Source organism: Apium graveolens, chromosome 3, assembly GCF_009905375.1.
Source record: "Apium graveolens cultivar Ventura chromosome 3, ASM990537v1, whole genome shotgun sequence".
In the NCBI taxonomy this organism is placed as follows: Eukaryota; Viridiplantae; Streptophyta; class Magnoliopsida; order Apiales; family Apiaceae; genus Apium; species Apium graveolens.
Window position 1 is genome coordinate 51,190,465 of NC_133649.1, and position 25,835 is coordinate 51,216,299.

General features: G+C 33.8%; 2 protein-coding genes across 3 annotated transcripts; one reads left to right on the forward strand and one right to left on the reverse strand.

The window, feature by feature from the left end:
• Window positions 1-156: 156 nt before the first annotated feature.
• On the forward strand, window positions 157-7,463 carry LOC141712270 (PHD finger protein EHD3-like). Of its 2 annotated transcripts, none has more exons than XM_074515142.1 (6): window positions 157-418; window positions 820-1,380; window positions 2,771-3,019; window positions 3,124-3,423; window positions 4,631-4,720; window positions 6,153-7,463. In XM_074515142.1, the coding sequence occupies exons 2-6, from the start codon at window positions 853-855 to the stop codon at window positions 7,017-7,019; spliced, it is 2,034 nt and encodes a 677-aa protein (XP_074371243.1). In that variant the 5' UTR covers window positions 157-418; window positions 820-852; the 3' UTR covers window positions 7,020-7,463. The 2 variants fall into 2 exon arrangements, with proteins under 2 accessions (XP_074371243.1, XP_074371242.1); XM_074515141.1 differs by having other exon boundaries at window positions 843-1,380.
• Window positions 7,464-8,151: 688 nt separating this feature from the next.
• On the reverse strand, window positions 8,152-12,451 carry LOC141712271 (uncharacterized). The gene is made up of 5 exons (XM_074515143.1): window positions 12,162-12,451; window positions 10,369-10,507; window positions 9,948-9,982; window positions 8,917-9,003; window positions 8,152-8,518 (listed from the first exon to the last, which is right to left on the reverse strand). The coding sequence occupies exons 1-5, from the start codon at window positions 12,381-12,383 to the stop codon at window positions 8,384-8,386; spliced, it is 618 nt and encodes a 205-aa protein (XP_074371244.1). The 5' UTR covers window positions 12,384-12,451; the 3' UTR covers window positions 8,152-8,383.
• Between the last annotated feature and the right edge of the window lie 13,384 nt (window positions 12,452-25,835).

Here is a 25,835-nt window from a genome sequence, read left to right on the forward strand (position 1 = left end):
TTCGACCGATTTTTTCCGAAATATCCGACTTTTAACCGATTTTTAAAAAATCGTACTTTGACCTGATCGAAACGGAACCGTCCGAACTCCGATATCGGCCTATTTTTAAAACATGTATATTGGATTTGGAGACTGGCATACTAAAAATGACTCCTGTAAATGCCTAAATTGAGTGTTGACTCTCAAGATCTGAAGAAAGCGGGCAGGGATATACCATAATTTACAAACCGATCCGTACCCGTATCCAACTAGGCAGCTTAACCCCCCATTTTCTGCATTCAAATCCAATAAAATTTATACACACATTATACACACAGACATACACTCTTGGATAAATAGAATTTATATATATATCACAGTCGGTGAGTTCTTCCCCAGTTCAGACACATATTCAAGACCTGTAAATCTCCAAACCCATGTAAGTCTTTTTTCCATTATCTTTATCTTTCTTGTGTAAAGATAGATATAAAGTATGAATTTATGTGTGTATGTATAGATGTTTATGCAATTTCTGTTATCTTGATGCTTAAAGATTTGAACTTTAGGTCAACTATGTTATAATTCTTGGTTATATTGCAGAAAAGTTGGTAATTTAAAGATTTTATTTCTGCCCTATTAAAACAATTTGTTCTTTCTTGTTATTTGTGGTTCAAAGATTTGTTCTTTCTTGTTATTTGTGAATAAAAGGATTGAACTTTGGTAAATTGTATTAGATGTTCTTGTTTTTATAACAAAAAAGATTAGTTATTTCTTGTTATTATTAATTGAAAGTGTTGATTTTGTCCCACTTTTTTCAATTCTGATTGTTTTGGGAATTAGGGTTTACTTTGTTTCTGTTGTAGATTTTTCGGCATGGTTAATGAAGATGTAGAAAGAAATAGTAATGGCGAAAAGGGTGTGGAGATGGAGAGTGAGGCACTCAACAATGGGTCTGTGATTGAAATTATGGTTAATGAAGATTTAGAAAGAAACGGTAATTTCGAAAAGGTTGTGGAGATGGAGAGCGAGGCACTCAATAATGGGTCTGTAATTGAAATTACGGCTAATGAAAATATAAAAAGAAAAGTTAATTGCGAAAAGGGTGTGGAGATGGAGAGTGAGGCACTCAACAATGGGTCTGTGATTGAAATTATGGCCAATGAAGATGTAGAAAGAAACAGTAATTGTGAAAAGGATGTGGAGATGGAGAGTGAGACACTCAATAATGGGTCTGTGATTGAAACTGATAATGGGGTTGGTGGCGAGGGGAATTCTGCTCATTCTTCGGGCAATCCAGTGGAAAAGTTTACATACAGGAGGCGCAAGCGTGTGAAAATGAATAGTGATTCAGCAGAAAAATTACCCATTAGTTGGAATTCAGATAGCCAAGTTACCGATAAGGTTTGTATACTTGGTTATGTTTGTCTCTTTGTTTCTTAGTTGTATCGGAACATCTTTTGTTTTGACTTGCAGTAGATTGAAGTTCCTTTAGCAATCTCGTTACATGTTTACATTGAAAGAATAATCTATGTAGAGACTTGATGGTTTTAATGTGTCAGTAATGGCTTAGAGAAAAGTATCGAAACCGTGAATTACTACCAAGTTATTGGTACTGATAATTTTTGTTTATAAGAAAAATGATTTTATGATATTTGTTAATTATCTTTTGCAAATCTTTAAATTGATTTAGAACCCCAGGTTGAACAATAGTTCCAAAAATTGAATATCACCGGACCGTTGCAGAAGCATGGTGGTTGTTTTAGTTGGATAAGAAGCATTTTGTTTTTTAGGTTAGAAATATTTTATTATTGAGAGGCATTGTTGCCTTGTTGGTACCCGGTAATAGAAAGAGAGATGAATAGGTCATGATTTAGGGTTTGGAAGTGGGGAAATCCAAAAATAAAGACACAATTGTTATACTATTGATAGGGAATAAAAATAAAAAAAGAATTTCGGTGTTTGGATTCTTGTTAATAAAGAATTTCTTTCACACGTCAGGAAGGTGTGTTTAAGAAGACTAGTAGGTCTAGATGAGTAATTGGTAGGAAACCTCACATCCGCCTAGGTGAATACACCAATGAGATCACAATCAATGTTGCCCAAGGAGGGCACAATTAAAAACAAGGGGCGTAATTTGTAAGTTTGTGGACTTTGTTTGATGCTGACTTTAGTTCAACAATTCACTGGTGTGTCCTAAATGAAAACTTGACCGTTAATCTGAATAGTCTAAAGATGAAAAGGATGAAAGCGGGGAGGAAAATTTATATTGGACAAAACCAGCCCCCTTCCAGTTTTCATTATGACATCCTCTCTCCAGTGCGATTGTTTGTCGCATTCTCTAAACATTAGAATGCATCATTTAATCTACATCACAACTAAAAATCTTCAATATTTCTAAATATATTAATTTTCTTGTTCATTCCTTGGTCAGTGTTACCGTTTTTTTTCCTTTTAAACTTAAATTTATATTTATGGTCCTTATCTACTATAATGAAATATATGCTTCATATAAAGTAACCATTTAGCATCCAGCTAGTCAATACATATTCATTGCATACTTATCGACCTGTTTACTCACCTATTTGTCAATTGCAATAAAAAATGGAAATGGTTAGTTAATATTATTTGGCTTTGTGCACCATTTTACATATAAAAGTAAAAAATCACTAGATGAAAGCATACAGTATCTTAGATTTTATTGAGACTTTTGACTTGGAGCTGTATAAATCTCTTCTTGTTGTAAACTCTAGAGAACATGTTTCTTATCATATCTTTTGTTTTTCATTTGCAGGTATCTAGTTTTTTTGATTTACTGCAGTCCACTAAAGAACCACATTTGCGTAGTTCTTGCAAGCAAGATGTTAGAATGGATTCACACACTTCAACAAATGTATCTCATGAATGCTCAGTTAAAGACTGGCCAAAGGTTGTTCTTGAACAGATGTATCAATCACTCAGTGAGACAGAAGGTGGTTTACAGGACTGTATCCGAGATGCTCTTGTATTTAATCATGAACGTAGTTGCACAAGCTCGATAAAGGTGCATGTTTGTCTCAAATTGAATCATCTTTCTTTCTTGCATTTCACGTTTTTTATAGAATTTCCTGGTCTACTCTAGTCACTAAAAATTGGAATAATCTACAGGAATTTCGTCTTGGTGAAAGAATGTTTTCTGGTGCCTATAATGGATATAAGGATCAAGTTGGTGCAACTTCAAATGGTTCAACAAATGAATCAAGTTCCCATTTGGAAAGTGATATGTGGAAGCAGGCTCTATTCAGTGTTCTTATATCAACTAAATTTGCTGAACTATGTGAGTTGCTTTGTGGAAATTTTCATGGAATGAATGTTAGCAGTCTCTTCAACCTAGGTTTAATCAATTCAAGAATCAACGAGGGGGCCTACAAAAATTCGCCAATGCTATTTCATTCTGATATTCAACAGGTATAGTGTGTTTTTTCAGTATCTATAGAACGGGTTTGTGATTCTTGGTTTTGTTAAATATTTTCATAAATATGCTTAATTCTCACCACAATGTCTAGTTTTTGGTCCCTGATCCTGTATGAAATATAAAATAAAAATTAAAACCAGGATCATCAGTTTATTTAAAAAGATCATGAACAATAATATTTTCTGAACAATCCATCGCTTAATATGTTCCCTTCCGTATTTCTCTCCTCAACTGTTTCTCTACACTCGGTTTTGTTGTATATTCACATAACTCTTTAATTTTACGTTATGTGTCATTATGTTCTTATTTTTTTCTTTTCACTTGTTGAAGATTGTCTCAATTAAGCTTTGATCTTCAAATTCTCTTTCTCCTCTTTTATTCCGTTGTAATTTTGTTCGACAAAATTTTCATACTAGCTGGCCGAATTGCAGTAATATCATCAATAGTTTGCTGAAAGTTCTCTGTTTATAGTCGTACACTATCAGCTGTTAATGTATCATTTCATCTTATGAATTCGATGAAACTTCTTAGGAGTGATTCTGTTTTTATGCTGATCACCAAATCATATCATATATTATTAGAATTCCATGACATCTATCACATCTTTTTGAGTTTTAAAGAACTAGTTTGCGGAAATGAACTATAAATCGGGTGTCAATTAAATTATCTTTTCATATTTACTCTGGATGTCTGTAAACATCATTATGTCTTGAATTACTCGTGATTACAATGTCAGAACCTTTTCCATAGGTTTTATTCAGTTTTATTCAGTCTGGCCTTGTTTGCAGGCTTCTGGTCTGATTAAAATATTTTCCTGGAGGATCATATGTATATGAATGTGTGTGTGTGTGTCTATATATGCGTGTGTATGTGTGTGTATGTGTGTATCTGTAGCTTGTAATTGGACAGATATCACATAATTTTTTTCATTTAACTCGGGGCTTATATCTTTGCCTGTCAAAAACTAGTTTATGCTCTCGTGGAGAGTTTAGACGGTAGACATTTGCTTACAGTTGTCTGAAACGCTTTATGTTATCTGTTAACTTCTGTGTGATAAAGGTGCTCCTCGACTTAGCATTCTTGCATGTAAATAAAGCATACGTCCCAGTGTATCGTGCTCATAGAACATACTGTTGCATGCTATACTTTTTCTTTTTAGCATGAAACATTCTGTATGATAAAGATTACTCTGTTTTGCAGGTATGGACAAAACTTCGGAAGGTTGGAACTGAAATTGTCACAGTTGCTATGAGTCTCTCGGAAACGTCAAGGGCCTCTTGTCATAACACGGTATAGATTAATTTCATTGCAAATTGTTTTTGATTTACGTATATGTGTTCTGCCGACTAACTTGGTACAGTGTTACAATTTTGTTTGAAGAGGCGGGGAGAGCCAGAAGTCATAAACAGCATGTCTACCATATTTCTCAAAATATTGTTGTCTCTTGCTTGATTGTAATAGATTTTCCCTTGGTTTGTTTAGAGGCTCAGTCCATTTTTTTTAAATATATATTTTATTTATTTATATTTATATATGCAGTAACAGCTTTATCGTCCATACATTGGGTATAACGAACTGTTTCCAGATGTAGGACTAATTCTAGATGTAGGAAGATAAATATTCTGTAAGACTATGCTCCCCTGCCAAATAAAGGATTTTATGAACTGATTATATATAGGTGCAATATATCTTACATACCGAGTCTTACTTGTGTTGGCGCTAGATAACTAGTATTAAAGAATATACTCCCCGTCGTTAATTGGATGTTATGCACATAAAAGAAGCATTAGTAAATTTTGAAGTACCAATATAAAACTGTTCTTTTATTGGTTCCACTATAGTTAGATCATTCAATGTGGTTCTTTACAATAATGGTTCTCTATGGGAATACATGTTACTTTCTAAAACCACCATTTTTGTCTTTCGGTTATCTGTAGAGTATGGCATTGTTAAACTAACCTTAAGTAGTTTTGGTAATTGATGGTCGGTCTTTCCTAGTAGTATCTTATGATCAGAATAGTATGTATGACTATTCCAAAGTTATACATATTCTGCTCGCATAGTACAGCCAGAAAAAAAGGATTATATTTGTTGATGTAGCAGTTGAAGCGTCATTTTTGTTGGTAAAAGAGAGTCGCTAAATCAAACCCCAGGATGTTGTAAATTGAATATGTAACTCACTGATTCCTGATCTCTTTGATTTGTTTGCAAACTACTATGAAGTCTTTCTTTTCATTTGTTTTGTTTTAACTTGTCCGGGTAATCATTCATTACAGGGATATATATCACTTGTTCCCGTAATCATTTATGACAGGGTCGTAAAATGACTAATAGGGTTAAAATTTTCTGTTTAAATTGTAGATGCAGCATGAACAGAATATTTATATTTGTTTATGTAGTACTAGCAGGTATTGGATCAACACGTATTAGATCAACGAGAGTTTAAGTCCTCAAATCGGAAAACAGGATGTTGTAAAGTGAATATTTAACTCCTAATTCTTTTTGTTTTCTTTTTTCTTGGTAAACTACTGTAGAGTTGGTCTTTGCACTTGGCTCTGTGCTAACTTGTTTATCGTCTAATTAGTTAATAGTTTTATCTTGTTCCCTTGAGAGTGGTGCTGTACTGCTGTGGTTGTATCTAGTGTCTATACATGTCAAAAGTTTGTCCAACTGGATTTCAGTTTTCTATAAAATGATGTCCTCAATTTGGTTATTTTAACAGTTCCATATGCAAGAAACTAATGGGCTTTCCAAAGTGGATCAAAGAGAAGGCTGTTGCAATAGAACCTGTACATGCAGGCATTGTGAAGGGAAAACGGGTGGTAGAGATTGTATAGTATGTGAAACCTGTAAAGACATATACCATGTTTCTTGTATTGAACCTGTTCAAGAAGCTTCCCGGAAAAGCTGGCACTGTGCAAAGTGCAGATCCAATGGGATAGGATCGCGCCATGAGTTCTGTGTAATCTGTGAAAGTATTTATGCTCTACGATCTTCGTGTACTGGAGTTAACGGACTTGCAACAAATGGGAAGGGAGTGGTGGAAAGCTATGATGATCTAGAGCAAGATGGGCTCTTAAATGATGACGCAAGTTTGCCTTGCTGCAAAATTTGTAAAATTGACATAGGAGTTGAGGACTTCAGAACATGTGGTCACCCTTTCTGCCCTAACAAGTATTACCACACGAGGTGCTTGACAGTTCAGCAGCTGAATTCTTATGGTAATTGTTGGTATTGCCCATCTTGTCTATGCAGAGGATGTCTAACTGATCGAGATGACGACAAGATTGTATTATGTGATGGTTGTGATCAAGCTTTCCACATTTACTGTATGCAACCGCCACGTATATCAATCCCCAAGGGAAAATGGTTTTGCACAATCTGTGACGAAGAAATCCAACGCATACGCAAGGCAAAGAGGGCATATACAAATTCTGAATGTAAAATAATTAAGAAAAGTGAAAAGGGAAACGGAACTTACGGAAATGGACCAGTAGGCGTAAGCAAAGAGATGGAAGGGGAGGTGGACACATCTGGTGGGATGGACATGCTTTTAACTGCAGCAAAGACTTTGAACAGCGAGGATTGAAGAAGATCTCGTTGTGGGATGTGATTTGTAACTGTAAAGTGGAAAACCGAGGAGGTTCAGGCAGCCCCTGGCGTAACATGTTTTTTTTAATCCTTTTTTACAGTACTCATAGCTTCCGGGTGTAGATTTGTATAACAATTACTGGGGGACCTGACACATACTTTGATGGCCTGATATCAGATCTAATCCTGGCACACACTTTGATGATCTAATATCAGGTTGTGTAACTTTTTAGATGTAAATTTCTTCTGTAACTGTATGGTGTTACCCTGATGAGCTTATAACATGTTTCAGCTTTTAGAATATTACCTTGTACTTGGCATTCCTTCCAAGCTACTGGATGGAAAACTGTATTTTAGCGTATTAATTCAGTGTCCATTTATTTTGTAGGACTAATTTGAGAGTTGATATTACATTTTCTAATTTCTGATTGTTCTTCTTGGATTTTTGTTAGTTTTGATTCCTAGTGCCAGTCCTCTTTCTCAATATGAAGATAGGCTCTTATTTAAAAGATAATATATGTAATTATATTGATGAACCTCTTTATTTTACTTTAGTTGTGATATACAGTTAAAGAGAGAAACAGAATGTTGGGGACAACTATGTTTATTTGTCAGTACTGTATTAACAAAAAGGCATACAATGTACTATTGGATTAATGCTATTCAGTCCAATTTGAAAATAATAAACATTTTCCCAGTGTCTAAATGCAATGATGATACCTACAAATTTTGAAATTTTGATTTTATTGAATAGCAATAAAATTTAAAATTTAAAATTATAATATAAATACAAAACCAGGCCTAGTTATATAAGAAATTCTGTTAACGAATGACACTAACTTATTACTACTATTTAGTTAGATAATCAATTTCCCATCAGTTCTTATAATTTTTGTTCCTACAACTTGCCCTCGTATTATGTGCTGCTACGATTTGGGCCCATAATTCTTTTTTTTTTTTTCTGAACTTAACGCTCAGTAAAGACTAAAATTACTAGCAAACTCTGCAAGCACATTCAGATACTACTAACCTAACCATAAATAGGTAAACAAGACAACTAAATACAAGCAACCAATATAATACTACAACAGATCACGACGGATGTTAACTGCCTACTGTAAGCAAGAAAGTTTCAAGTATGACACTTCCATAGAACAGTTACCAAGTCGTAGAAGATACAGAGGCTGCCATTTCTTTGGCTTATTAGTGTACACTGTACAACATATCTGATGTAATTTAGTAGCAACTCTAACCCAGAGCACATTGATCCTATGGCTAGAGGGTAGGTTAACTGCACTCTTCCTCAGGGTGCTGCTTTGTACGTGCTAAAATACGAGGCCAAACATTTTCTTTAATCTAATGTCAGGAGAACTCTGTCTTCTCTCCAACCATATATCGATTTTCTGTAGCACTCAAGCCTGTTGACTGAAGTTGCCTTCTTTTCTTCACAAGATGTAATGCAGTTTGCTTGTCATCTTGTGCGTCTGCAGAATCAGCCTGTAAGCAGCAGTAAACTTATTAAGGTGGAATGCGATGCAGAAAACGGATACAAGTATAAATTCTAGAGCACACACTCACACCAAGACATTTGAAACAAAAGGTGTGTCGGGTTTGAAGCTGGATTAGAAATTTCCCAATTTACTAAAGCACAAAAGTTCGAAACTAATTCTATCACATAAAAGAAAATATCTATGCAGAAAACTTGACAGCATGACAAATATCATATTACCATGAAAGCTGAAGTTTATACAAGAAAAACATAGTCTGCTAATACCTGTTATATTATTGCTAAGCAATAGACACCACTTGTCATTCGTTATTCCTCCATTTAAATTGGGATTTGCTGGAAATAAAAATTTGACGTTTCATATGACATTCATGTTTCCGAAATGTACCTTGATTGCCAATGCTTTATCAAAACTCTCAATAGCATTGTCGGGTTCTCCAAAGTTTAGTTGTGCTCTTCCAAGGGTAATCCATGCCTGAAAGTAATAGAGGTGTTAAAAACATGAAAATGAAACACTTCCAAGTTCCAACATACACAGAATCAATTAGCCTTCAATAGATATATGCAAATTCCTTGAGAGATACAAATGCTGATAGGTCAGTTACTATGCCATGACAGTTTGATAACTATACTAATGAGATTGGCAGTAATTAGAGGTGGTAAAAACATAAAAGTGAAACACCTCCAAGTTCCAACATAAACAGAATATATTAGCCTTCAATAGATATTTATGCAAATTCCTTGAGAGATACAATTGCTGATAGGTAAGTTACTATGACATGACAGTTTCATAACTACACCAATGAGATTGGCAGTTGAGGCGGATAGTAGATTGTACAAATATAAAATATTAAAGGTGAAACAATAAAAGCGTCAAAGAAATTGCTGCACTTAATTTTCCACCGGGCGCCTCAGGCCATATCCAGAAATTTTAGCTGTAGGCTTGTAAGTTGGGTTTTCCTTTCAAGAGATGGTAGGCTCGTAAATCGTAATAATCCTCTGGACCAATTTATTCCATAAATTGTCTTTTTGTAAGAAAATAGTATTGCTGTAACTTTTATCTCTATGATTCTCAAATCATTAAAAACATAGAACTGGATCTCTTATGTTTAGGGTGGTCTCTCCCAGTACAAAACCGACACATCAATTACTTGCAATTTCAATTTTTTGATACTTCTTAAAGCTAACTAATCATTGTACGAACAAAATTTGTTAAATACATACGAAACTGGAATGGTCTAATTACAAATTGAATTTTAGTACACATCGCTAAGCGGAGACATTTTGTTAAGCTCACAACTAGAAAAGTTGAATATTTAAGTGGCCTAAGCAAAAGGACAATAATGAATCCATGAATGATTATCAGGTATTACATATTATTAAGTGATTAAAGGAGACCTTCTATATAGTAAAACTTACAAACCTCGGCCCATGAAGGATCCAATCAGTAGCTCCTGCCAATAAGCAAAATACATGGCGTATAAGTGAACATATAACAATTAATAGAAAAAACTTATGAAGGGTACACTGCCAATTAGTTTGACAATTGTAAATGATGACTTGCTGCAAGATTTATTAGTTAATACAAACATGATAGTTTTGGATGTAATGTTAATATATAGAGAGCACATGATGCAAGACCTTATTATTTGTTTTAAAATATATTAAAATGATAATTATAAACTTCTAAAGAGCATACTACTGAAAAAGTAGAAGTAGAATGATGTTAAAGCAGAAAAGTTGCATGTCCATGACGAATAGGCTGATAATTAACTGTTATTAATTTTTTTAAAAAGTATATTGTAAAAAACGAGGAATGTAAGATAAAAGCAAGACATACGAGTAGCTGCTTTCAACGCATTCCATGCTTCCCCTATTTCGAGAAGTACTTGAGCCTTTTGTTCATGCAATTCTGCTCTATCAGGCACTAAAGTAAGAGCAGCTTCCCACTTTCCAAGTGCTTCATGGTATTTCCCAGTCTTCAAATCAAAACAGATAAAGGGTCGATATATGAAAGTTTAAATATAAATTTTAATTTTTTTTGCTAAGTAGAAACAGCATACTTTAGAGTAAGATAGGGTATAGACTATAAACAACCTAGTGAACTACACATCTAATCGATTGCTGTGCAGCACATAATTCCCCACAAAGTCATATAAATCTTTCCATGTATACTAACAAGCATATAACAAATTCACCTAGAAGATTACAGTGATAATATTATTTTTGAGAAATAATTATCAGGTCAATGGTTCAGAATAGAAGCAGTATTAGCATGATCCATAAAAGAGTCGTGTATGCATTTTAAACCGTAAATGTGGAAGGGTGACTTTCTTCATCTGAATTATGTCCGGTGTGAGAGATTTGATGCAAGAAATATAGGTGGTATCATATATAATAGAGGTCCAACATGGGATGTCTAGTCAAAAAATTTCTACCCCTTTGGGAAATCTTAAGATAAGTAACTTATGACTCATGAATAAGTGACTTATAAGTGATAAGTAGATAAATACTTATAAGTTATATAAGTGTTTGGATAATTTACTTATAAGTCAGAATTTTTTTAACAAAAATGAACTAAAATGCATAATTTTTAAATAAAATTATCATAATTCTTTTATTTTAAGTTAGATCAACATTTAAAAATATGTCTCTTAAAATTAAATTTAATAAAAAGGCGAAAAATCAAAATAAGTTGAGAAAAAGTACGTCATTACTAACATTCAACTTATCAGCTTATAAGTTGTAAATTAAACTTATAAGTTGGGTCGACAAACACACGTTGATAAACTGTTGCGAGCTTATAAGTCATTAAGTTGACTTATAAGATTTGCCAAACAGGCCCTGTCGGACTCATTTGGCTTATTTTTGAAATACAGCTCTTAATTTAATGTTGGTTTATGACTTATAAGTTATAAGAAGTATTCCTAATTTAACTAGGAGTCTAGGACGAGTAATACATAAGTTCTGAGTTATAAAAATGGAAAAGAGGAGAATCAAGGAGAGCACAAGGCAAGAGTTCAATTTTCACCTCGCCTGCCCCTGGTACTTAAAAAACACATTAAACTATGAAAATTGGCAAATGAACGTAAAAGTGACAAATAGAATGAAGACACCATTACAAACTATCTTAATACACATTAAACTATGAAAAATGGCAAATGAACGTAAAAGTGACAAATAGAATGAAGACAACATTACAAACGATCTTAAACTCTAACTAATTAATTAGTTTCAAGTCATAACTTAAAATTGAACATAACAAGAAACTTAATTTGGACATAGGTTGATCTAATCATCTAAAATGACAAAACTCATCTACAAAAACCCTAATCACTTTAAAACCAAATGTGGGATAATTGGGAAATACATTTAAACCCGAATAAAAGAATATCTCTGAAACGAAAGACTTCAATTCATTTATTAATCTAAGAGACCAAAAATACATTGTCCCTTTAATTGGGACCTTAAAAAACATGAATTTATCTATGGGGTATCAATTAATGGAGGTTCTAGTGTAGTACGTGTAGCTGGTAATAGCAATTAATACATGAAGTGTACCATATTGTTACATAAGTGAGAAATATTAAAGGGATATGTTAGAGAGAGAAAGAAAGAGAGTGAAGTAAGTACCTCGGCAAGCTTGTTACCTTGGTCTCGAAACGAGTGGGCTAGTTTGGCGGCTGAGTGTTGATCATCGGAAGAAGATGTGTGTGAATGTTTAGAATTATCATTATTTTTATTGTTCTTGGTGTTGAGATTATGGTTACCATCTTCTTCTTCTTCTTCTTGGAAAGGGAGATTTGTAAATGAGAGAGGGCGCTTCTTCTTGTTCTTGTTCCATGTCAATTTCATGACTTGTTGATTGATAAATTTACAAGCCCTTTTTCTTTGTCAGGGATTTTTGTGATGTTTTAAGAGATTTTTATGCCAACCGGGGGTCTGAATCTATGACCGGTTGATCTTAAAATAATAAATTTATTACTTACATTTATTGATTTATAAATGATAAGTAGATAAATATGTAAGGGTTTGAATAATTTATTTATAAATCAGATTTTTTTTAATAAAATGAGCTAAAATAAATTATTTTTAAATATAGTTTTTCAACTTATTATGTTTAAACTATAATTTTATCTTTAATCAATAGTTTAAATTATTACAGACAATTACAGGGAGAGAAGGAGTGCGCTGAAAGGAGGTTTTGGAGGAAGTTGTGGGATCTTAATCTGCCAGGGAAAGTTACAAACTTTATTTGGCGTTTTTGGAGGAAGTTGTGGGATCTTAATCTGCCAGGAAAAGTTACAAACTTTATTTGGTGTGCGTGTCGTAATTGTATCCCTACAGCTGCTGCTCTGCATATTAAACAGGTTAATATTAGTTTGAACTGTACCTGGTGTCAAACACATATGCAGAATATTATACATATACTGTTATGACTATACTGCAAAGGGTGTTTGATATGATAAATAAAGATCAATGTGCATTGGTGGGCTTACTATGTTGGGGTCTCTGGTACAGACGTAATCAATGGGTATGGGATCGTGTAAATCAGTCTGTATTTGGTATGAAAGCAATGGCGTTTAATATGTTGACAGATTGGAAAAAGGCGAAGGCAGAAGCAGTTACGAGCCCATCACAGATGCAGGTAGGCGATCGTATATGGAGTAAACCACCCACAGACTGGGTAAAGGTGAATATTGATGCTGCGTGTAAGCAAAACAAAAACTTTGTTGGTGTGGGTTGTGTTATTCGGGATGCAACGAAAAATTTCTTAGTGCTCGGAGTAATGTAATAGAGGGAAGTATGCAACCGCGAATGGCTGAGGCGGTGAGTCTGTGAGAGGCACTGCAATGGACGAGCATGGAGGAATACTAGATGTATTTTTGAGTCTGACTGTAAGCTGTTAGTTGATGCAGTAAATGGAAGTATGGGGCGATCATTTTTTGATACAATTGTTGCTGATTGTAGGGAAGAAATTAAACACTTTGAGGAAGTGTTAGTAGTGTTTGTTCATAGGTCTGCGAATACGGTTGCTCATATGTTAGCTGGAGTCACGTATTCTTTGTCAGGTCTTCAATAGTGGTATCATATTGCTTGTAACCTTATTTCTGAAGAAGTTTAATATATGCAAGTGCGTTTTTTTCAAAAAAAAAAATTATTGTGTTTTAACTTGAGACCCATTAAGCTACCCAATCCAACTCGCATTTTTATTTTGATCTTAATCTTTTTATGCCCAGTTCAATAAGATAATTTTACTTTAGTCTGGATAAATATCATATATGATTTTATATTAATCGGTTGAATTATATTTTGATTTTAATTTTGTACAATTTAGATCAATTGTATAATATTTTTTAACCTGGATAAATAGTATATATTATTTTATTTTATTCTGATTTAATCTTATAATGCTTTTAATCGGATCAATAGTATTTTATAGATATATTATACCAACCAAATCTATCTAATCATATTTAGTTTATTTTTAATTTTATTTTAGTATGGGTCAATATTATAATTTTGTTTTAGCCCAACTTATTTTGTTCATCGTGAGACCATTATTACTGAGCAACAAATTATCTTCTGATAGTATAAAATATAAATATTTATAATATCTATTTTATATTTTAAATAAATTGGTCAATATAAATTATAAATTGAATTGGTTGAATCGAAATATCTATTCAAAACAGCTAAATTCAAACTATTAATTCAGACAGTTTTGTCCAATCAGCTATTTAAAACAACTAATTCAAAATGCTATAATTAACGGCTAACCGCTAATTATAAAATCGGTCCTAAAAAATTCATAATTTTTTGATTGTTTAATTGAATTATATAATTATTTAACTGGATGGTGTTTTTATTGTTATCCAAATTATAAATTACTTTAATAAATATTTCTATTTACATTATATATTTATAAAAAATTACTAAGAAGGTGATATATTAAAAAAATTAGTTAAATCATGTATGTATAATTATCCTAATTATTATTCAGAAAAGATAAATAATATCACGAAAGATACGACCCATACTCGTCGGCATGAATATGATAATGATTTATAAGCTAATTTCTAAATCTGTTGTCTGAATCAGCAGGGAAAGAAATGCACCTTTTGATTATATGTTTATTTTTAATTTTTTATGCGATTACTGAAAAACAAATAAATAGTCAAAATAATTATTAATAAAAAATAATTAAGTAAAAAAAAAGTAATTTCAGCAAGTACCGACCGACCGACTACCAAACTTTTAATATTTTACCTATTATACTATAGTAAAAAAATTAAATAAGGGTAATTAAGTAATTTCAGCAAGTACCGACCGACTGACTACCGAACTTTTAATGTTTTGTATATTATAATATAGTATAGATAGTATAGATGGGATTTTATCCGAATATTTAGCAGGTATGGTTATTGTAACATCAATTTAATATGGAACATTAGATCTTTAAACAAATTAATCATAACCGTTGGATCTAAAATAAAGGAATATTCTATAACCAGCTATAAGTAGTTATTATAAATTGAATATAATACCCTACCCTTTCAATGATTTAAACAAAAAATAAGTAGTTATCCTAAACTGAAGAGAATAATAATGAAAAATTCGTAATTGTATCTTTTCATCAAATTCTAGATAAATTTTTTTGAACAAATTTTTAAAAAAATAATTGAATTAAACATTATTTCATGAGTTTCGTGTGGTCTGTAAAATCGTCAAAATCTTATTTATAGAACTTAAGATAGAGCCGAAATAAAATCAAACGAAACTCGGTAATTTTTTAGGAAATTGTCAAGAATATCAATTTTGGCGTATTTATTGATAAATATTCCAACATGTAATAGTTATTGCTAATATATATTTTTTTCTTTTAAAATGTCATTATTTATTTTGTAAAAATACGTTCAAGACTTTTTGTAAGGATCCGGCCCATTTTTCAACCCAACACTACTAGAAAAACAGGATATAACATCGGTTTAGACATCGGTTGGTCAGGAAACCGACGTTACAACATCCTTAGACATCAGTTATTTCTAAAACGATGTTACTGCAAACACTAGACATCGGTCGAGAAAATAACTGATGTGTAAAATAACTACAAGTGAACAACGGTTATTGTAGCAAATACAGGTCGGTCCACAAAGACTATGAATCTTCAAAACCCTAACAATTTAAATTCACGTGAACTAGACAATAAGATTTGAGAGGAGTTTGAATTAACCTAATTAGCAAATAGATCAAATAATATGGAAAACCTAGGAATCTGAATCCGTTAATCAATCACAATTAATATGAACTTGCCCTAAAATCAATTCTCTTTTCTTTACAAATAAATTTTAATTAACGAAACAAGCATATACTTGTTATCTAACAATAACCCATCAAAATTTCATGGAGTAAACATAGACTATGAAAAATAAATCCGGTGACAATAATATATCAAAATCACTTTGTTAATTAAACAATTAAGTACCAAGAAAAATCATGTGAATCAAATAATAGGAACGAGAAGATATCAAAGAAAATTAAATTAACTTCATCTTCATCCTAGGGAACAAATTTAGCTACACATGATAAAAGGATGAACAAAACAAATAACTAATTGGGTGTCTTGGGGGTGTGTTGGGTTGTCTTTGGGTGTGTTGGGATGTCTTCGGTTTGTAAAATACAAGAGGGGAGACCCATATAAATACAAATAGGATTCTTAAAGTATTTTTTTCTTCTTCTCCAATAAGTATTCTAATTATGTTCCAATTCTTTTGACTTCTAGAATAGTCCACCTCCTTCCTTATTTGCACCTTTTCCAACTCAAATTCTGATTTTATTTATTTTCCTACAAAACAAACTAAAATAATTTATTTATTAATAAAATTACGAAAACGAACATAAAATAAGTATTAATAATATGCAATAATATGGACCTATCAAATGCCCCCATACCTATCTTTTGCTCGTCCTCAAGAAAAATCGAAAAGAAAATACTAACTAAGAAAAGTCCTATGCTCCTTTTCGTAGGCGTGACGGGAAATTTTAGGTTGACCAACCCGTTAAACTCATAGACGATCTCTACAAGAGGAGTGTTGTCTCCTAAGGGTTTACAGAAGATATGCCCATAAAATCTGTGAAATACTCTAGCAAGTGTCCACACTCTATCAACAATAACATTTATCAGTGTGAACACGAGAATTTTTAGGAAAATACATGCCTTTAAGACTCTTCAAATTATAGCCAAGATATAGGTATCAACAATCCATTTATATCGACTCTGAACGTTTACAGACAATCCCAAGGTGTGTTGTGAAAGTAGGTCTATGAAGAATCAATTGAGTAAGTACATTTCCTCTTTTTCATCCAAATTGAATGGACCCAATCTCCATCAAAACAAGTATCTAGCCAAAATTCACATTTCTTTTTCTTTTTCTTTTTTTCTAATTGACTGTGCAATGTCCGTTTTCTAAGGCTTTCTATATTACCCATGTAGCGAGCTTTGAGCCAATGACTCCCAAACCAGATGGTCTTAGGGCACTAGGTTTTGAAATACCCTTACGGACTTAATTACTCGAATAACAAAGGCCACAAAACAAGACTAGTCAATTATACTACTTGTGCCCATCATCTCAATTTTTTATTTGTGAGGAATACTAGGTATTGAAGTAGTTTATTCAAGTATCTTTTTTTTCTTTTTTTTTTGCTTTTTTTTTTCGCAAAAATTTGATTCGACATTGTTTCAACATGTGGGCTCTATCTCAGATATCGAAAACTTCCCTAAACAATCTTTCCAACAAAGACCTTGTGCAAATGTGTCCGCTTGGACTCTTAAGCAAAAATTCGTTCGACACAAGTTTCATGAAGACAACCTTACTTAACTATGTACAAATCATCTCAAGACATTATATATATATATATAAGTTTTGAAAAACTGCTAACACCAACAAGTATTAAAGTAAAAGAGTGGAATGGACAACTTAGCTAAAATATCTCTGATTTTTTTGAATTTTTTCATTTTTTTTATATAAGTACTACTAAACCCCTCCCCCATACCTAAATCATACTTTGTCCTCAATGAATGCAAATGAGAGAAAAATGACAAAGTAAAAGGACGAGAATACCTGATCAAGGCATGACGGAGAAACAAAATTACCTATAACACACACACATACACACACACATAATTACTCCCCCATACCTACACTTCACTATGGGAAACACAAAAAAAAATTATTAACCAATATCAGATCGTGGAAAAACTACCTTCGTAACACAATCAACACACATGTGAAACTCACCCATAAGAACAACATTATCCACTAGAGAGATAAGATCATGCATCAAAATAAAACTCATAGCACTAACATCATTCATAGACCAATTAGACGCTTCTTTATGTTGTTCAAGAAAATTAATGACTTGAAATTCTTGGTTATGAACTTTGCTACTAGAAATAAGAACATCATGAGTTTCATTATTAACTACCAATGATTGATTAAGAGTGGAAAATGATTGAATCGGATCAAGTGCGGGTGGCTTACTAACAGAAGTCTTAACAATGGTCTTAGGATCAAAATAACTATCCTCAACTTGGTTTTCATGATTAGAACAAATGGCATTCAATTCCTCTAACATCTCATCACAAGTGAAATTCTTATATAACTCATGAAGTTCTCTATTGCTCTCATACTCACGCAAAATATCTTCTTCAAAAAGAGACTCAATTACATTATCCTCAAGATTCGACCAAGATACAACCTTATCTATCAAGTTAATTCCTACAGGCTGTTCAAAAAGCTCATTAGGTTGATTTACTACATTAAAGATATTCAAATCTATCGATATATTTTCAAATATGAGTTTCATCGAACCATTTCTATAGTTAATCAAAGCATTAGAGGTGGCAAGAAAAAGCCTTCCTAAAATGATGGGGATTTGATTTTTGACATTTTGACCGGTTCAGTTTCTAGAACAACGAAATAAATAGGGAAGACAAAATCACCAATCTTAATCAACATATCTTCAACTATACCCTTAGGAGTTTTAACAGAACGATCATCTATTGAAGAGTGACACTAGTCTTTTTAAGTTCACCTAAACCCAAAGCTTGATAGACATATAATGGAAGAAGATTCACGCTAGCTCCTAAATCGAGTAAAGCTTTATCAATGAAGGTATTATCTATGACGCAAGAGATGGTAGGACAACCAGGATCATTATACTTCATAGGAATTTGATTTGACAATATAGAACTAACATGAGAGGTTAGTAAAGCTTTCTTAGGAACATGATTGGTTCTTTTATGAGTACATAAATCTTTTAGACACTTAGCATAAGAGGGAACTTGTTGAATTGCATCTAAAAGAAGAATGTTGATCTTGACTTGCTTAAAGACTTCCAAAATCTTATCTAACTGAGCAGATTGTTTGTTTGACATAAGTCTTTGAGGAAACAAAACTTTCGGCTTAAAGACTTTTTCACTAGACACATCAAATTGGGGTTTTGAAGGTGGTTCTTTGGATGGTGATGACTCATTAGATTTAGAATTTTCAGGATTTGGATTGGAAGGTTGTTGAAGACTAAGATTCAAGAGTAGATGATTTGGTTCAGATGTTAGTTTATCTTCGTGATGACTATTAATACCAGCATGATTGTCGAATTGATTGCCAGACCTTAGAGAGATGACAGAGTTTACAATTTCATGAGACTTTTGGTATGGATAAAATTTAGGATTAGCCTCGGGTTGACTAGGGAAATGATTTTTCTCTCTCTCACTGATGGTGTTTGCCAATTGACTAACTTAGAACTCTAGCTTAGATATAGCTTGTGTGTTTGAATTTAGCAACTGTCTATCTTGGGTCAGAGTTTGCATGAAAGATTGTTGAGAATGAGTTATATTAGCTTGAGATTTCAATAACGCCTCAATACTCTTCTCCAAGGAATACAAACGCTTATCAGGTTCACTAAAACCAGGAGGATTCAAGGGGCTGAGTTAGGATAATGACCAAGGGTTTGAGGAGGATATGAATTAGGATCATTCCTAACTCTAGGTTGAAACATGGAATTGACTTGTTCAATTTCAGGGCAATTGTCTATTACATGATTAAGAGAACTACAGTTTGAACAGATTGAGAATTGAGAAGACACATTGTTGGTTTCTAAGGCTTCTAGACGTTTAGTGAGTGTAACTAACTTAGCTTCGGTTGCAATAGAATTACCAACTACGTGTAAGCCCTTTAGATCTTTCAGATTCAAGATTGGGTTCCCTAGTTGACTCCCACAACATTGTTTTTCAGCTAACTCCTCAAAAAATTTCCAAGCTTCTTCCTCATTTTTATCTATAAATTTACCTTGGCACATAGACTGTTAGGTCACACTTTCACTGTAGAGGGGGTGAATACAGTGTTTATTACAATCAAATCAAACTTCAAGAACTTATGTAACATAAAACAAACTTTATTTAAACAATAAACTCTGTTACAATCTAGAACTGTTATCTCTCAGTGATGAACAAAATATCACGAGAGCTGCTAGGGTTATAGTAAATAATATTCTCGATAATGATAACACTTGTAGTGTAAACCCTATGTCTGTGTTTATATACTACACAGTTACAAGATAATCGCTAATTGATATGGAATATAATTCTGCTTCCTAATATATATCAATCAGATATCTTCTATTCCAAGTATTCCATTCTTCACGGAATTCCTTCTTCATGCATATCTCTTCTTATGTTTATCTTGATCTTCTTAACTTTAATCAGCTACTGTCCTTATCTGATCGTCCTTCAGCACTTAAGTTCTGATATCTATCTCCTGATGCTTATCTCCTGATAACATAAGTACTGATATCCCTTAAGTTCTGTCGTCCAGTATAAGTACTGATTTGTCCTGTTCAAATAAGATCTGAAATCTAAACATAAAACATATTAGCCATGACATTATCAAATATATCTAACAATCTCCCCCAACTTGTAAATTAGCAAAATATACAAGTTTAACAGATATTTGAGGATGTCAAAAACATTAAGTACAAATGCATGAGAAATAGACAAGATAACTACAACTTACAGTCCTTAAAGTTTTTACCAATTCAACTTCTGATAACAACTTCAATCTGTATAAATATCAGAATTTAAGCAGTTGTAGATCTTCGACTTGGCTTCATCATTTTCTGATCTCTCTGATGTCAGGAGTTGTTCTGAGATAATTTTTCAGCAAACATTTCTCAGCATATCTGAGTTCATCAATCATTCTCCGTTTGACATCTTTAAGCTCTGCAGTATCTTCACCAGTTTGAAATATTGCAGCTCTGAGATCATTAATCTTTGCTTTTCTCAACTCCCGATCTAGTCTTATAACATAAGCTTTATTAGACTCTAGATTGAATTCAAGCCCCTTAATACCAAGATATGTTCTGATCTGTGCAGTATTAGGCTTCATATCAACAATATCACCATTGTGATTTCTGTACTTTGGAACATATCTGCTGTCAGACTTAACAGAATAAAGTCTTTTCTGTCTCTGAATCTGTTCTTTTAAGTAGTTTGCAGCAGTCTCTGTTATTCTGTCATCCACTTGAAGTAAGAATAATACATGCTCCAATTCTTCAAAATACTTCAATGGAATGGCATTTTGTCTTATATGATAAACCCTACCATCTGTCATGAAATACAACATGATGTATTCTTTCAAGTAGGTATGGTAAACCATCTATACAGATTCTAGTTGATTCAATCTCTCAGGAGTTGCTCCAATACCTGGTTCACTCAAGGAAGTTGGATCATCGGTAGTGTTGTGTACTCTTCTTTCATCAGCACTTCCCAATCCAGTTTTATCTCTAGCTTCCTTTCCAGTAACTACTCTTGCTTCAAAACCACTTGAAGTAGTCTTCAAAGATTGAGTCTGTTTTGCTTTAGTGAATCCTGGTAGGAGTGTTTTAGATTTATTTTCTGATATCAAGTTAACTTGAGCACTGTCAGAGGTTACTTGCTTCTTCTGAATATCAGAACTTACAATTTCTTGACTCTGAACAACTTGAGCCATGTCAGAGGTTGTTTTAAGAACTTTTCTTGAAGTCAGAGCAAGATTATCTTTTCCATCAGTAATTTCTTCTTCCTCAGGAGGTACATAAGGCTTGATAGGTTCACCAACCTTTTCTTTACCCTTGGATCTTGGATCTATCTGTGGTTGTGATCTAGCCAAAGTTTCTTCAGTATGTATCCTTTCTTTGATCACAATGCCTTTAGGTTTTGGAAGTAACTTTTTACCAGAAGCTTCAGATTTAGATGTGACTTTCTCTGATTTAAGTCTGGCTTCTTCTTCCTTTAAACTTTCCAAGTCCATCCCTGGATTTTCTTGAAGAAATAACTGTCTTGACATTTCCTCATCAAGATCTAGAAGTTCATCAGAACTTATCCTTTTACCAGCAGCAGAACTTATTCTTTTCCCAGTATCAGAACTTGTTCTGTGACTAGCTTGTCTTGATGTAAACCTTCTACCTTGACTATGACCACTACCCATTCCAGAGTTTCCTTGGTCATCTTTTCCATCATCCTTTCCTTGCAGTGACTTGTTGGTTTTGCATTTGGACTTAATTACCTTCTCCCCCTTTTTGGCATCAGCAGGTAATAAAAGAGAGATAAGTAGTTCCACTGAGGTCTGGATTTCAGTAAGTTGCGATTGCTGAGAAGCTTGATTTGTCAGAATTTGATCAATCTGAGCTTGTTGCTTCTCTTGAGTTTTCTCAATATAAGCAACCCTGTCAATGGTAGGTTGGAAGAACTTTTTCTTATCAATTTTCCAAACTTGTTCCTGTTTGATAAAGTTCTCCTGAATCTTGTGTAGCTCTGCATGAGTGTTGGAATGAAGACCTTGTAGATGTTTAGTACTCAATGCAGTGACTCTAAGCTGGATTTTAAAATCATCAGAATGTAACATTTCATCAGCTTTAGTCAAGTGCTCAGCAAGATGTAAAGCATTTGGAACACATGAAACTGAGTTCCATTCCTTAGTCCACTCCTGACCTGCAGGAGTTTCACTCCAAGGTACTGGTGCATCCCTGATAACAAACTCCTTTACCAGTTCAGACTTAGGAAGAGTCAGTGGAGGAGTATGTCCTGAAGGACCTGCTTTATCAGCATCTACAGTTGTAGCAGCTTCACCAGTATCTCCAACATTTGCATCAGAACTTAGAGAATCAGTATCTTCTGATAAGACAACTGTGTGAGTAGCAATGGAGGCTTCAACATCCTCTAATTGCTGATCTGATACTAAGTTCTGATCAACCGCCATATCCTGATGCTCACCTAAAATCTGATCATCAGCATCTTGATGCAAAGAAGGTGTTAGTGATACCTCAGGAGTTTGAACAGCATCAGTAACAGGTGTTGTGCAAGGATTATTTGCTGTTGGAGCTTCTAAGAAAAGTATTTTAGGCACAACCAGGTTCTGAATATTAATTTCAGCACTTCTGCCTGGATCAACAAGAGACATAGAAGGTGAATTAGCCTTGTCAGATACAGGTTCCTGAGATGGAGTTGATGGAGAAGAAGTGACTGGAGCAAATTCCTTGTCTTGTGAGATCAGAGATTCCTGATCCCCTTCCTTAGCCGCTTCCTCCTCATCATCTGAAACTGGCCTCTGTGCCCTCTGTTTCTTGTACTTCCTTGTTGATTTGGATTCCTTGGGAGTTTCAGGAACCGTCATACGTCTAAGCCTCTTTAGAAGCCTAGAACCCCCAATTGCAGAATCCTTCTGAGAAGTTGCCTTCTCAGCTTCATCTACCACAGGTTCTGAAGAGGGAATCTGATCCTCAGAATCTGATTCATCTCTCAAAGTAATCCTCCTCTTCTTCTGAGATGTTTGAGGAACAGTCTTTGTTCTCTTTGGCTTAGAGGATGTAGACTTCACAGTAGGTGCTGAAGAAGAAGGTTGAGCAGTCTGTGAAGTGGAGAGATAGGATTTGAGATAAGTTCTGAGGGTAGGTTGAGTAGAATGAGAGGTAGGGACTGAGGTTGATGGATTTTGGTTATGGTGAGTTGGTTGAACATTTGAGTAAACAGATTTGTAAGTAGCAGGATCAGCATTTACCAGAATCTGTTTCACAGACTGAGGAATCTGTAATTGTGTCACCATTGATTTCTTTGTGTCAGCATTTATCAGGTCGTTAAAGTACCTTTTTGCAACCTTAAAAGGTGGGGTTTGAGTGCTGACTAACCGATGTGCTGACTCAGAATTGGGATGGCATCAAAATTTGAACACTTGTTGCCAAAAGCCTTGGTGATGCAATCGAAGAAGAAACTCCATTCTCTTCTGATATTAGCCCGTTTCAACTGTCCAAGTTTCGTCAGACTCTTTTCATATCCCAAATCAGTCATTAACCCCCGAAGTTCTGATTCCTCTAGTATAGAGAAGGTACAATCTTCTGGAAGATGTAATGCTCTTCGTACTGTACCAGGAGTGACTACATAGGAAGAATCACCCACTTGGAAGATAATACTGGGAGTTCCTCATTTACCACCATCATCATAAACTCCAGTCCTCCAGAACCGCAGAACTTGTTGACTTGAAAATAATTCAGGCTGAGTTAAGGCGTACCCAACCTCACTATGTGCAAGAAGATCTTGCACAAAATGCAATTCAGATGGAGCTTCAGCATGATCAAGAATTGCAGCATAGTTGTTTGGAACAAACTTTGCTCCATCAATGATTAAATCCTTTGGTGCCATGTGAAAAAATATTGAAATTCAAGTATGCCTGTTAGGTGTTTGAGATAATGTCTGTATGAAAAACCAACGTGAGAAAGAATGAGAAAGAGAGTAAAAGTAAGAAGAGAGATAAAGTATAAAGAAAATAAAAGATTAAAGAAATCTTCTCTCTGTTGTTCTTATACTCTGAAAAAAAATGTTACCGTTGGACACCTGTCAGACATGCAGTAATAACGGATAGTTACTGGGCTCGAGAAAACAGGAATGATTACTTACCCAGTTGCCTTGTTTCAAGGAAAAACCATTTCAGTTATCAAGAGACACAGTTTTAATTCAAAATTAAAACCGTTAGCACTGATTGAATTATTTTTCACTGCAACATTAATATTCTGAAAATGAATCATGTTAAAAATGACCGAGATAATTTCGATGAATAAGTGCTGACAAAGAATCAGAACTTAAATAAAGACAAAATTTAAATGGTCATCAGAATATCAAGCAGGATTTAACAACACAAGATAAAATAACTCAGAGATAAAATCTTGAAGTAAAAACAGTTTTCATTAATATATCAAGTCAATACATATATGAAATAGAAATTACATCAATACAAGATTTTCCCTAAGCTTCTAATCCTAACGTCAACAGCTTTAGTCCTAGCTAAGAAGCCTGACAAAGCTGAGGATGAAGAAGAACAGGAAGAAGACGAGATTAAGTCATCTTCCTCTTCCTATCTTCAAAAAACAAGATGGCAAGTCGTATGATTCGCTCTTGCTGACGGATACGACGAAGGTGAAGGTCTCTTCGAACGGCCACCAGATCACGTTTGATAACCTCTGGAAATTGAATCCAGAGATTGTGAGGGATGTTGGTGATAGGGTAGGGAGTTGGAATTCCATTCAAAAAGACATGCACAGTCTCATCACCGTAATTGTAGAACCAGCCAAATTCAGCCATTTGTGATAGTAAATGAAAAACAAGACTGAATTTGTGATACAAGTGTGATGAGAAGACTAATGTGAAGTGGCTGTTTATATAGGCAGGAGAATGCCAAGAGACGCAAAGATATTTAATGCTGATAGGTAGAATTAATTCTACCTCGTCTCCCTAGACTTTGAAAAAGAATAACAGTCATTGGAAAGAGAATGTGCACATGTAACAAGAGTGAACTGATCAAGGACGAGTGCCATTATGTTTTAACCATAGACTATTAATCTTCCACTTCAACATTTCGAAATTAATCTGAGACTGTTACCAAATTTTACTCACAAATAAGTCAAGTAAAGGGTTAGACTGAAAAATTAGAACTTAGACCTATACCAGAACTTAACAGTCATCAGAACATAATGTCTTAACTCGAACAAGGAATATCTATCTTAGTAAATACTCATACAAGTTCTTAGTTATGAACGTCAGAACTTAATCATCAGAACGTGTAACTAGAACTTGTCCTCAGAATTTGTGCAAAAGTGACACAATGACTGTTTATCTAAAATAACATAGACCACCACAGAAATTTCATCATTCATATGGAGTGATTAGTGTGTGCATTAAGCTAAATAACAGACAAAGAGTAAAGTCTGATTCACTTCAGT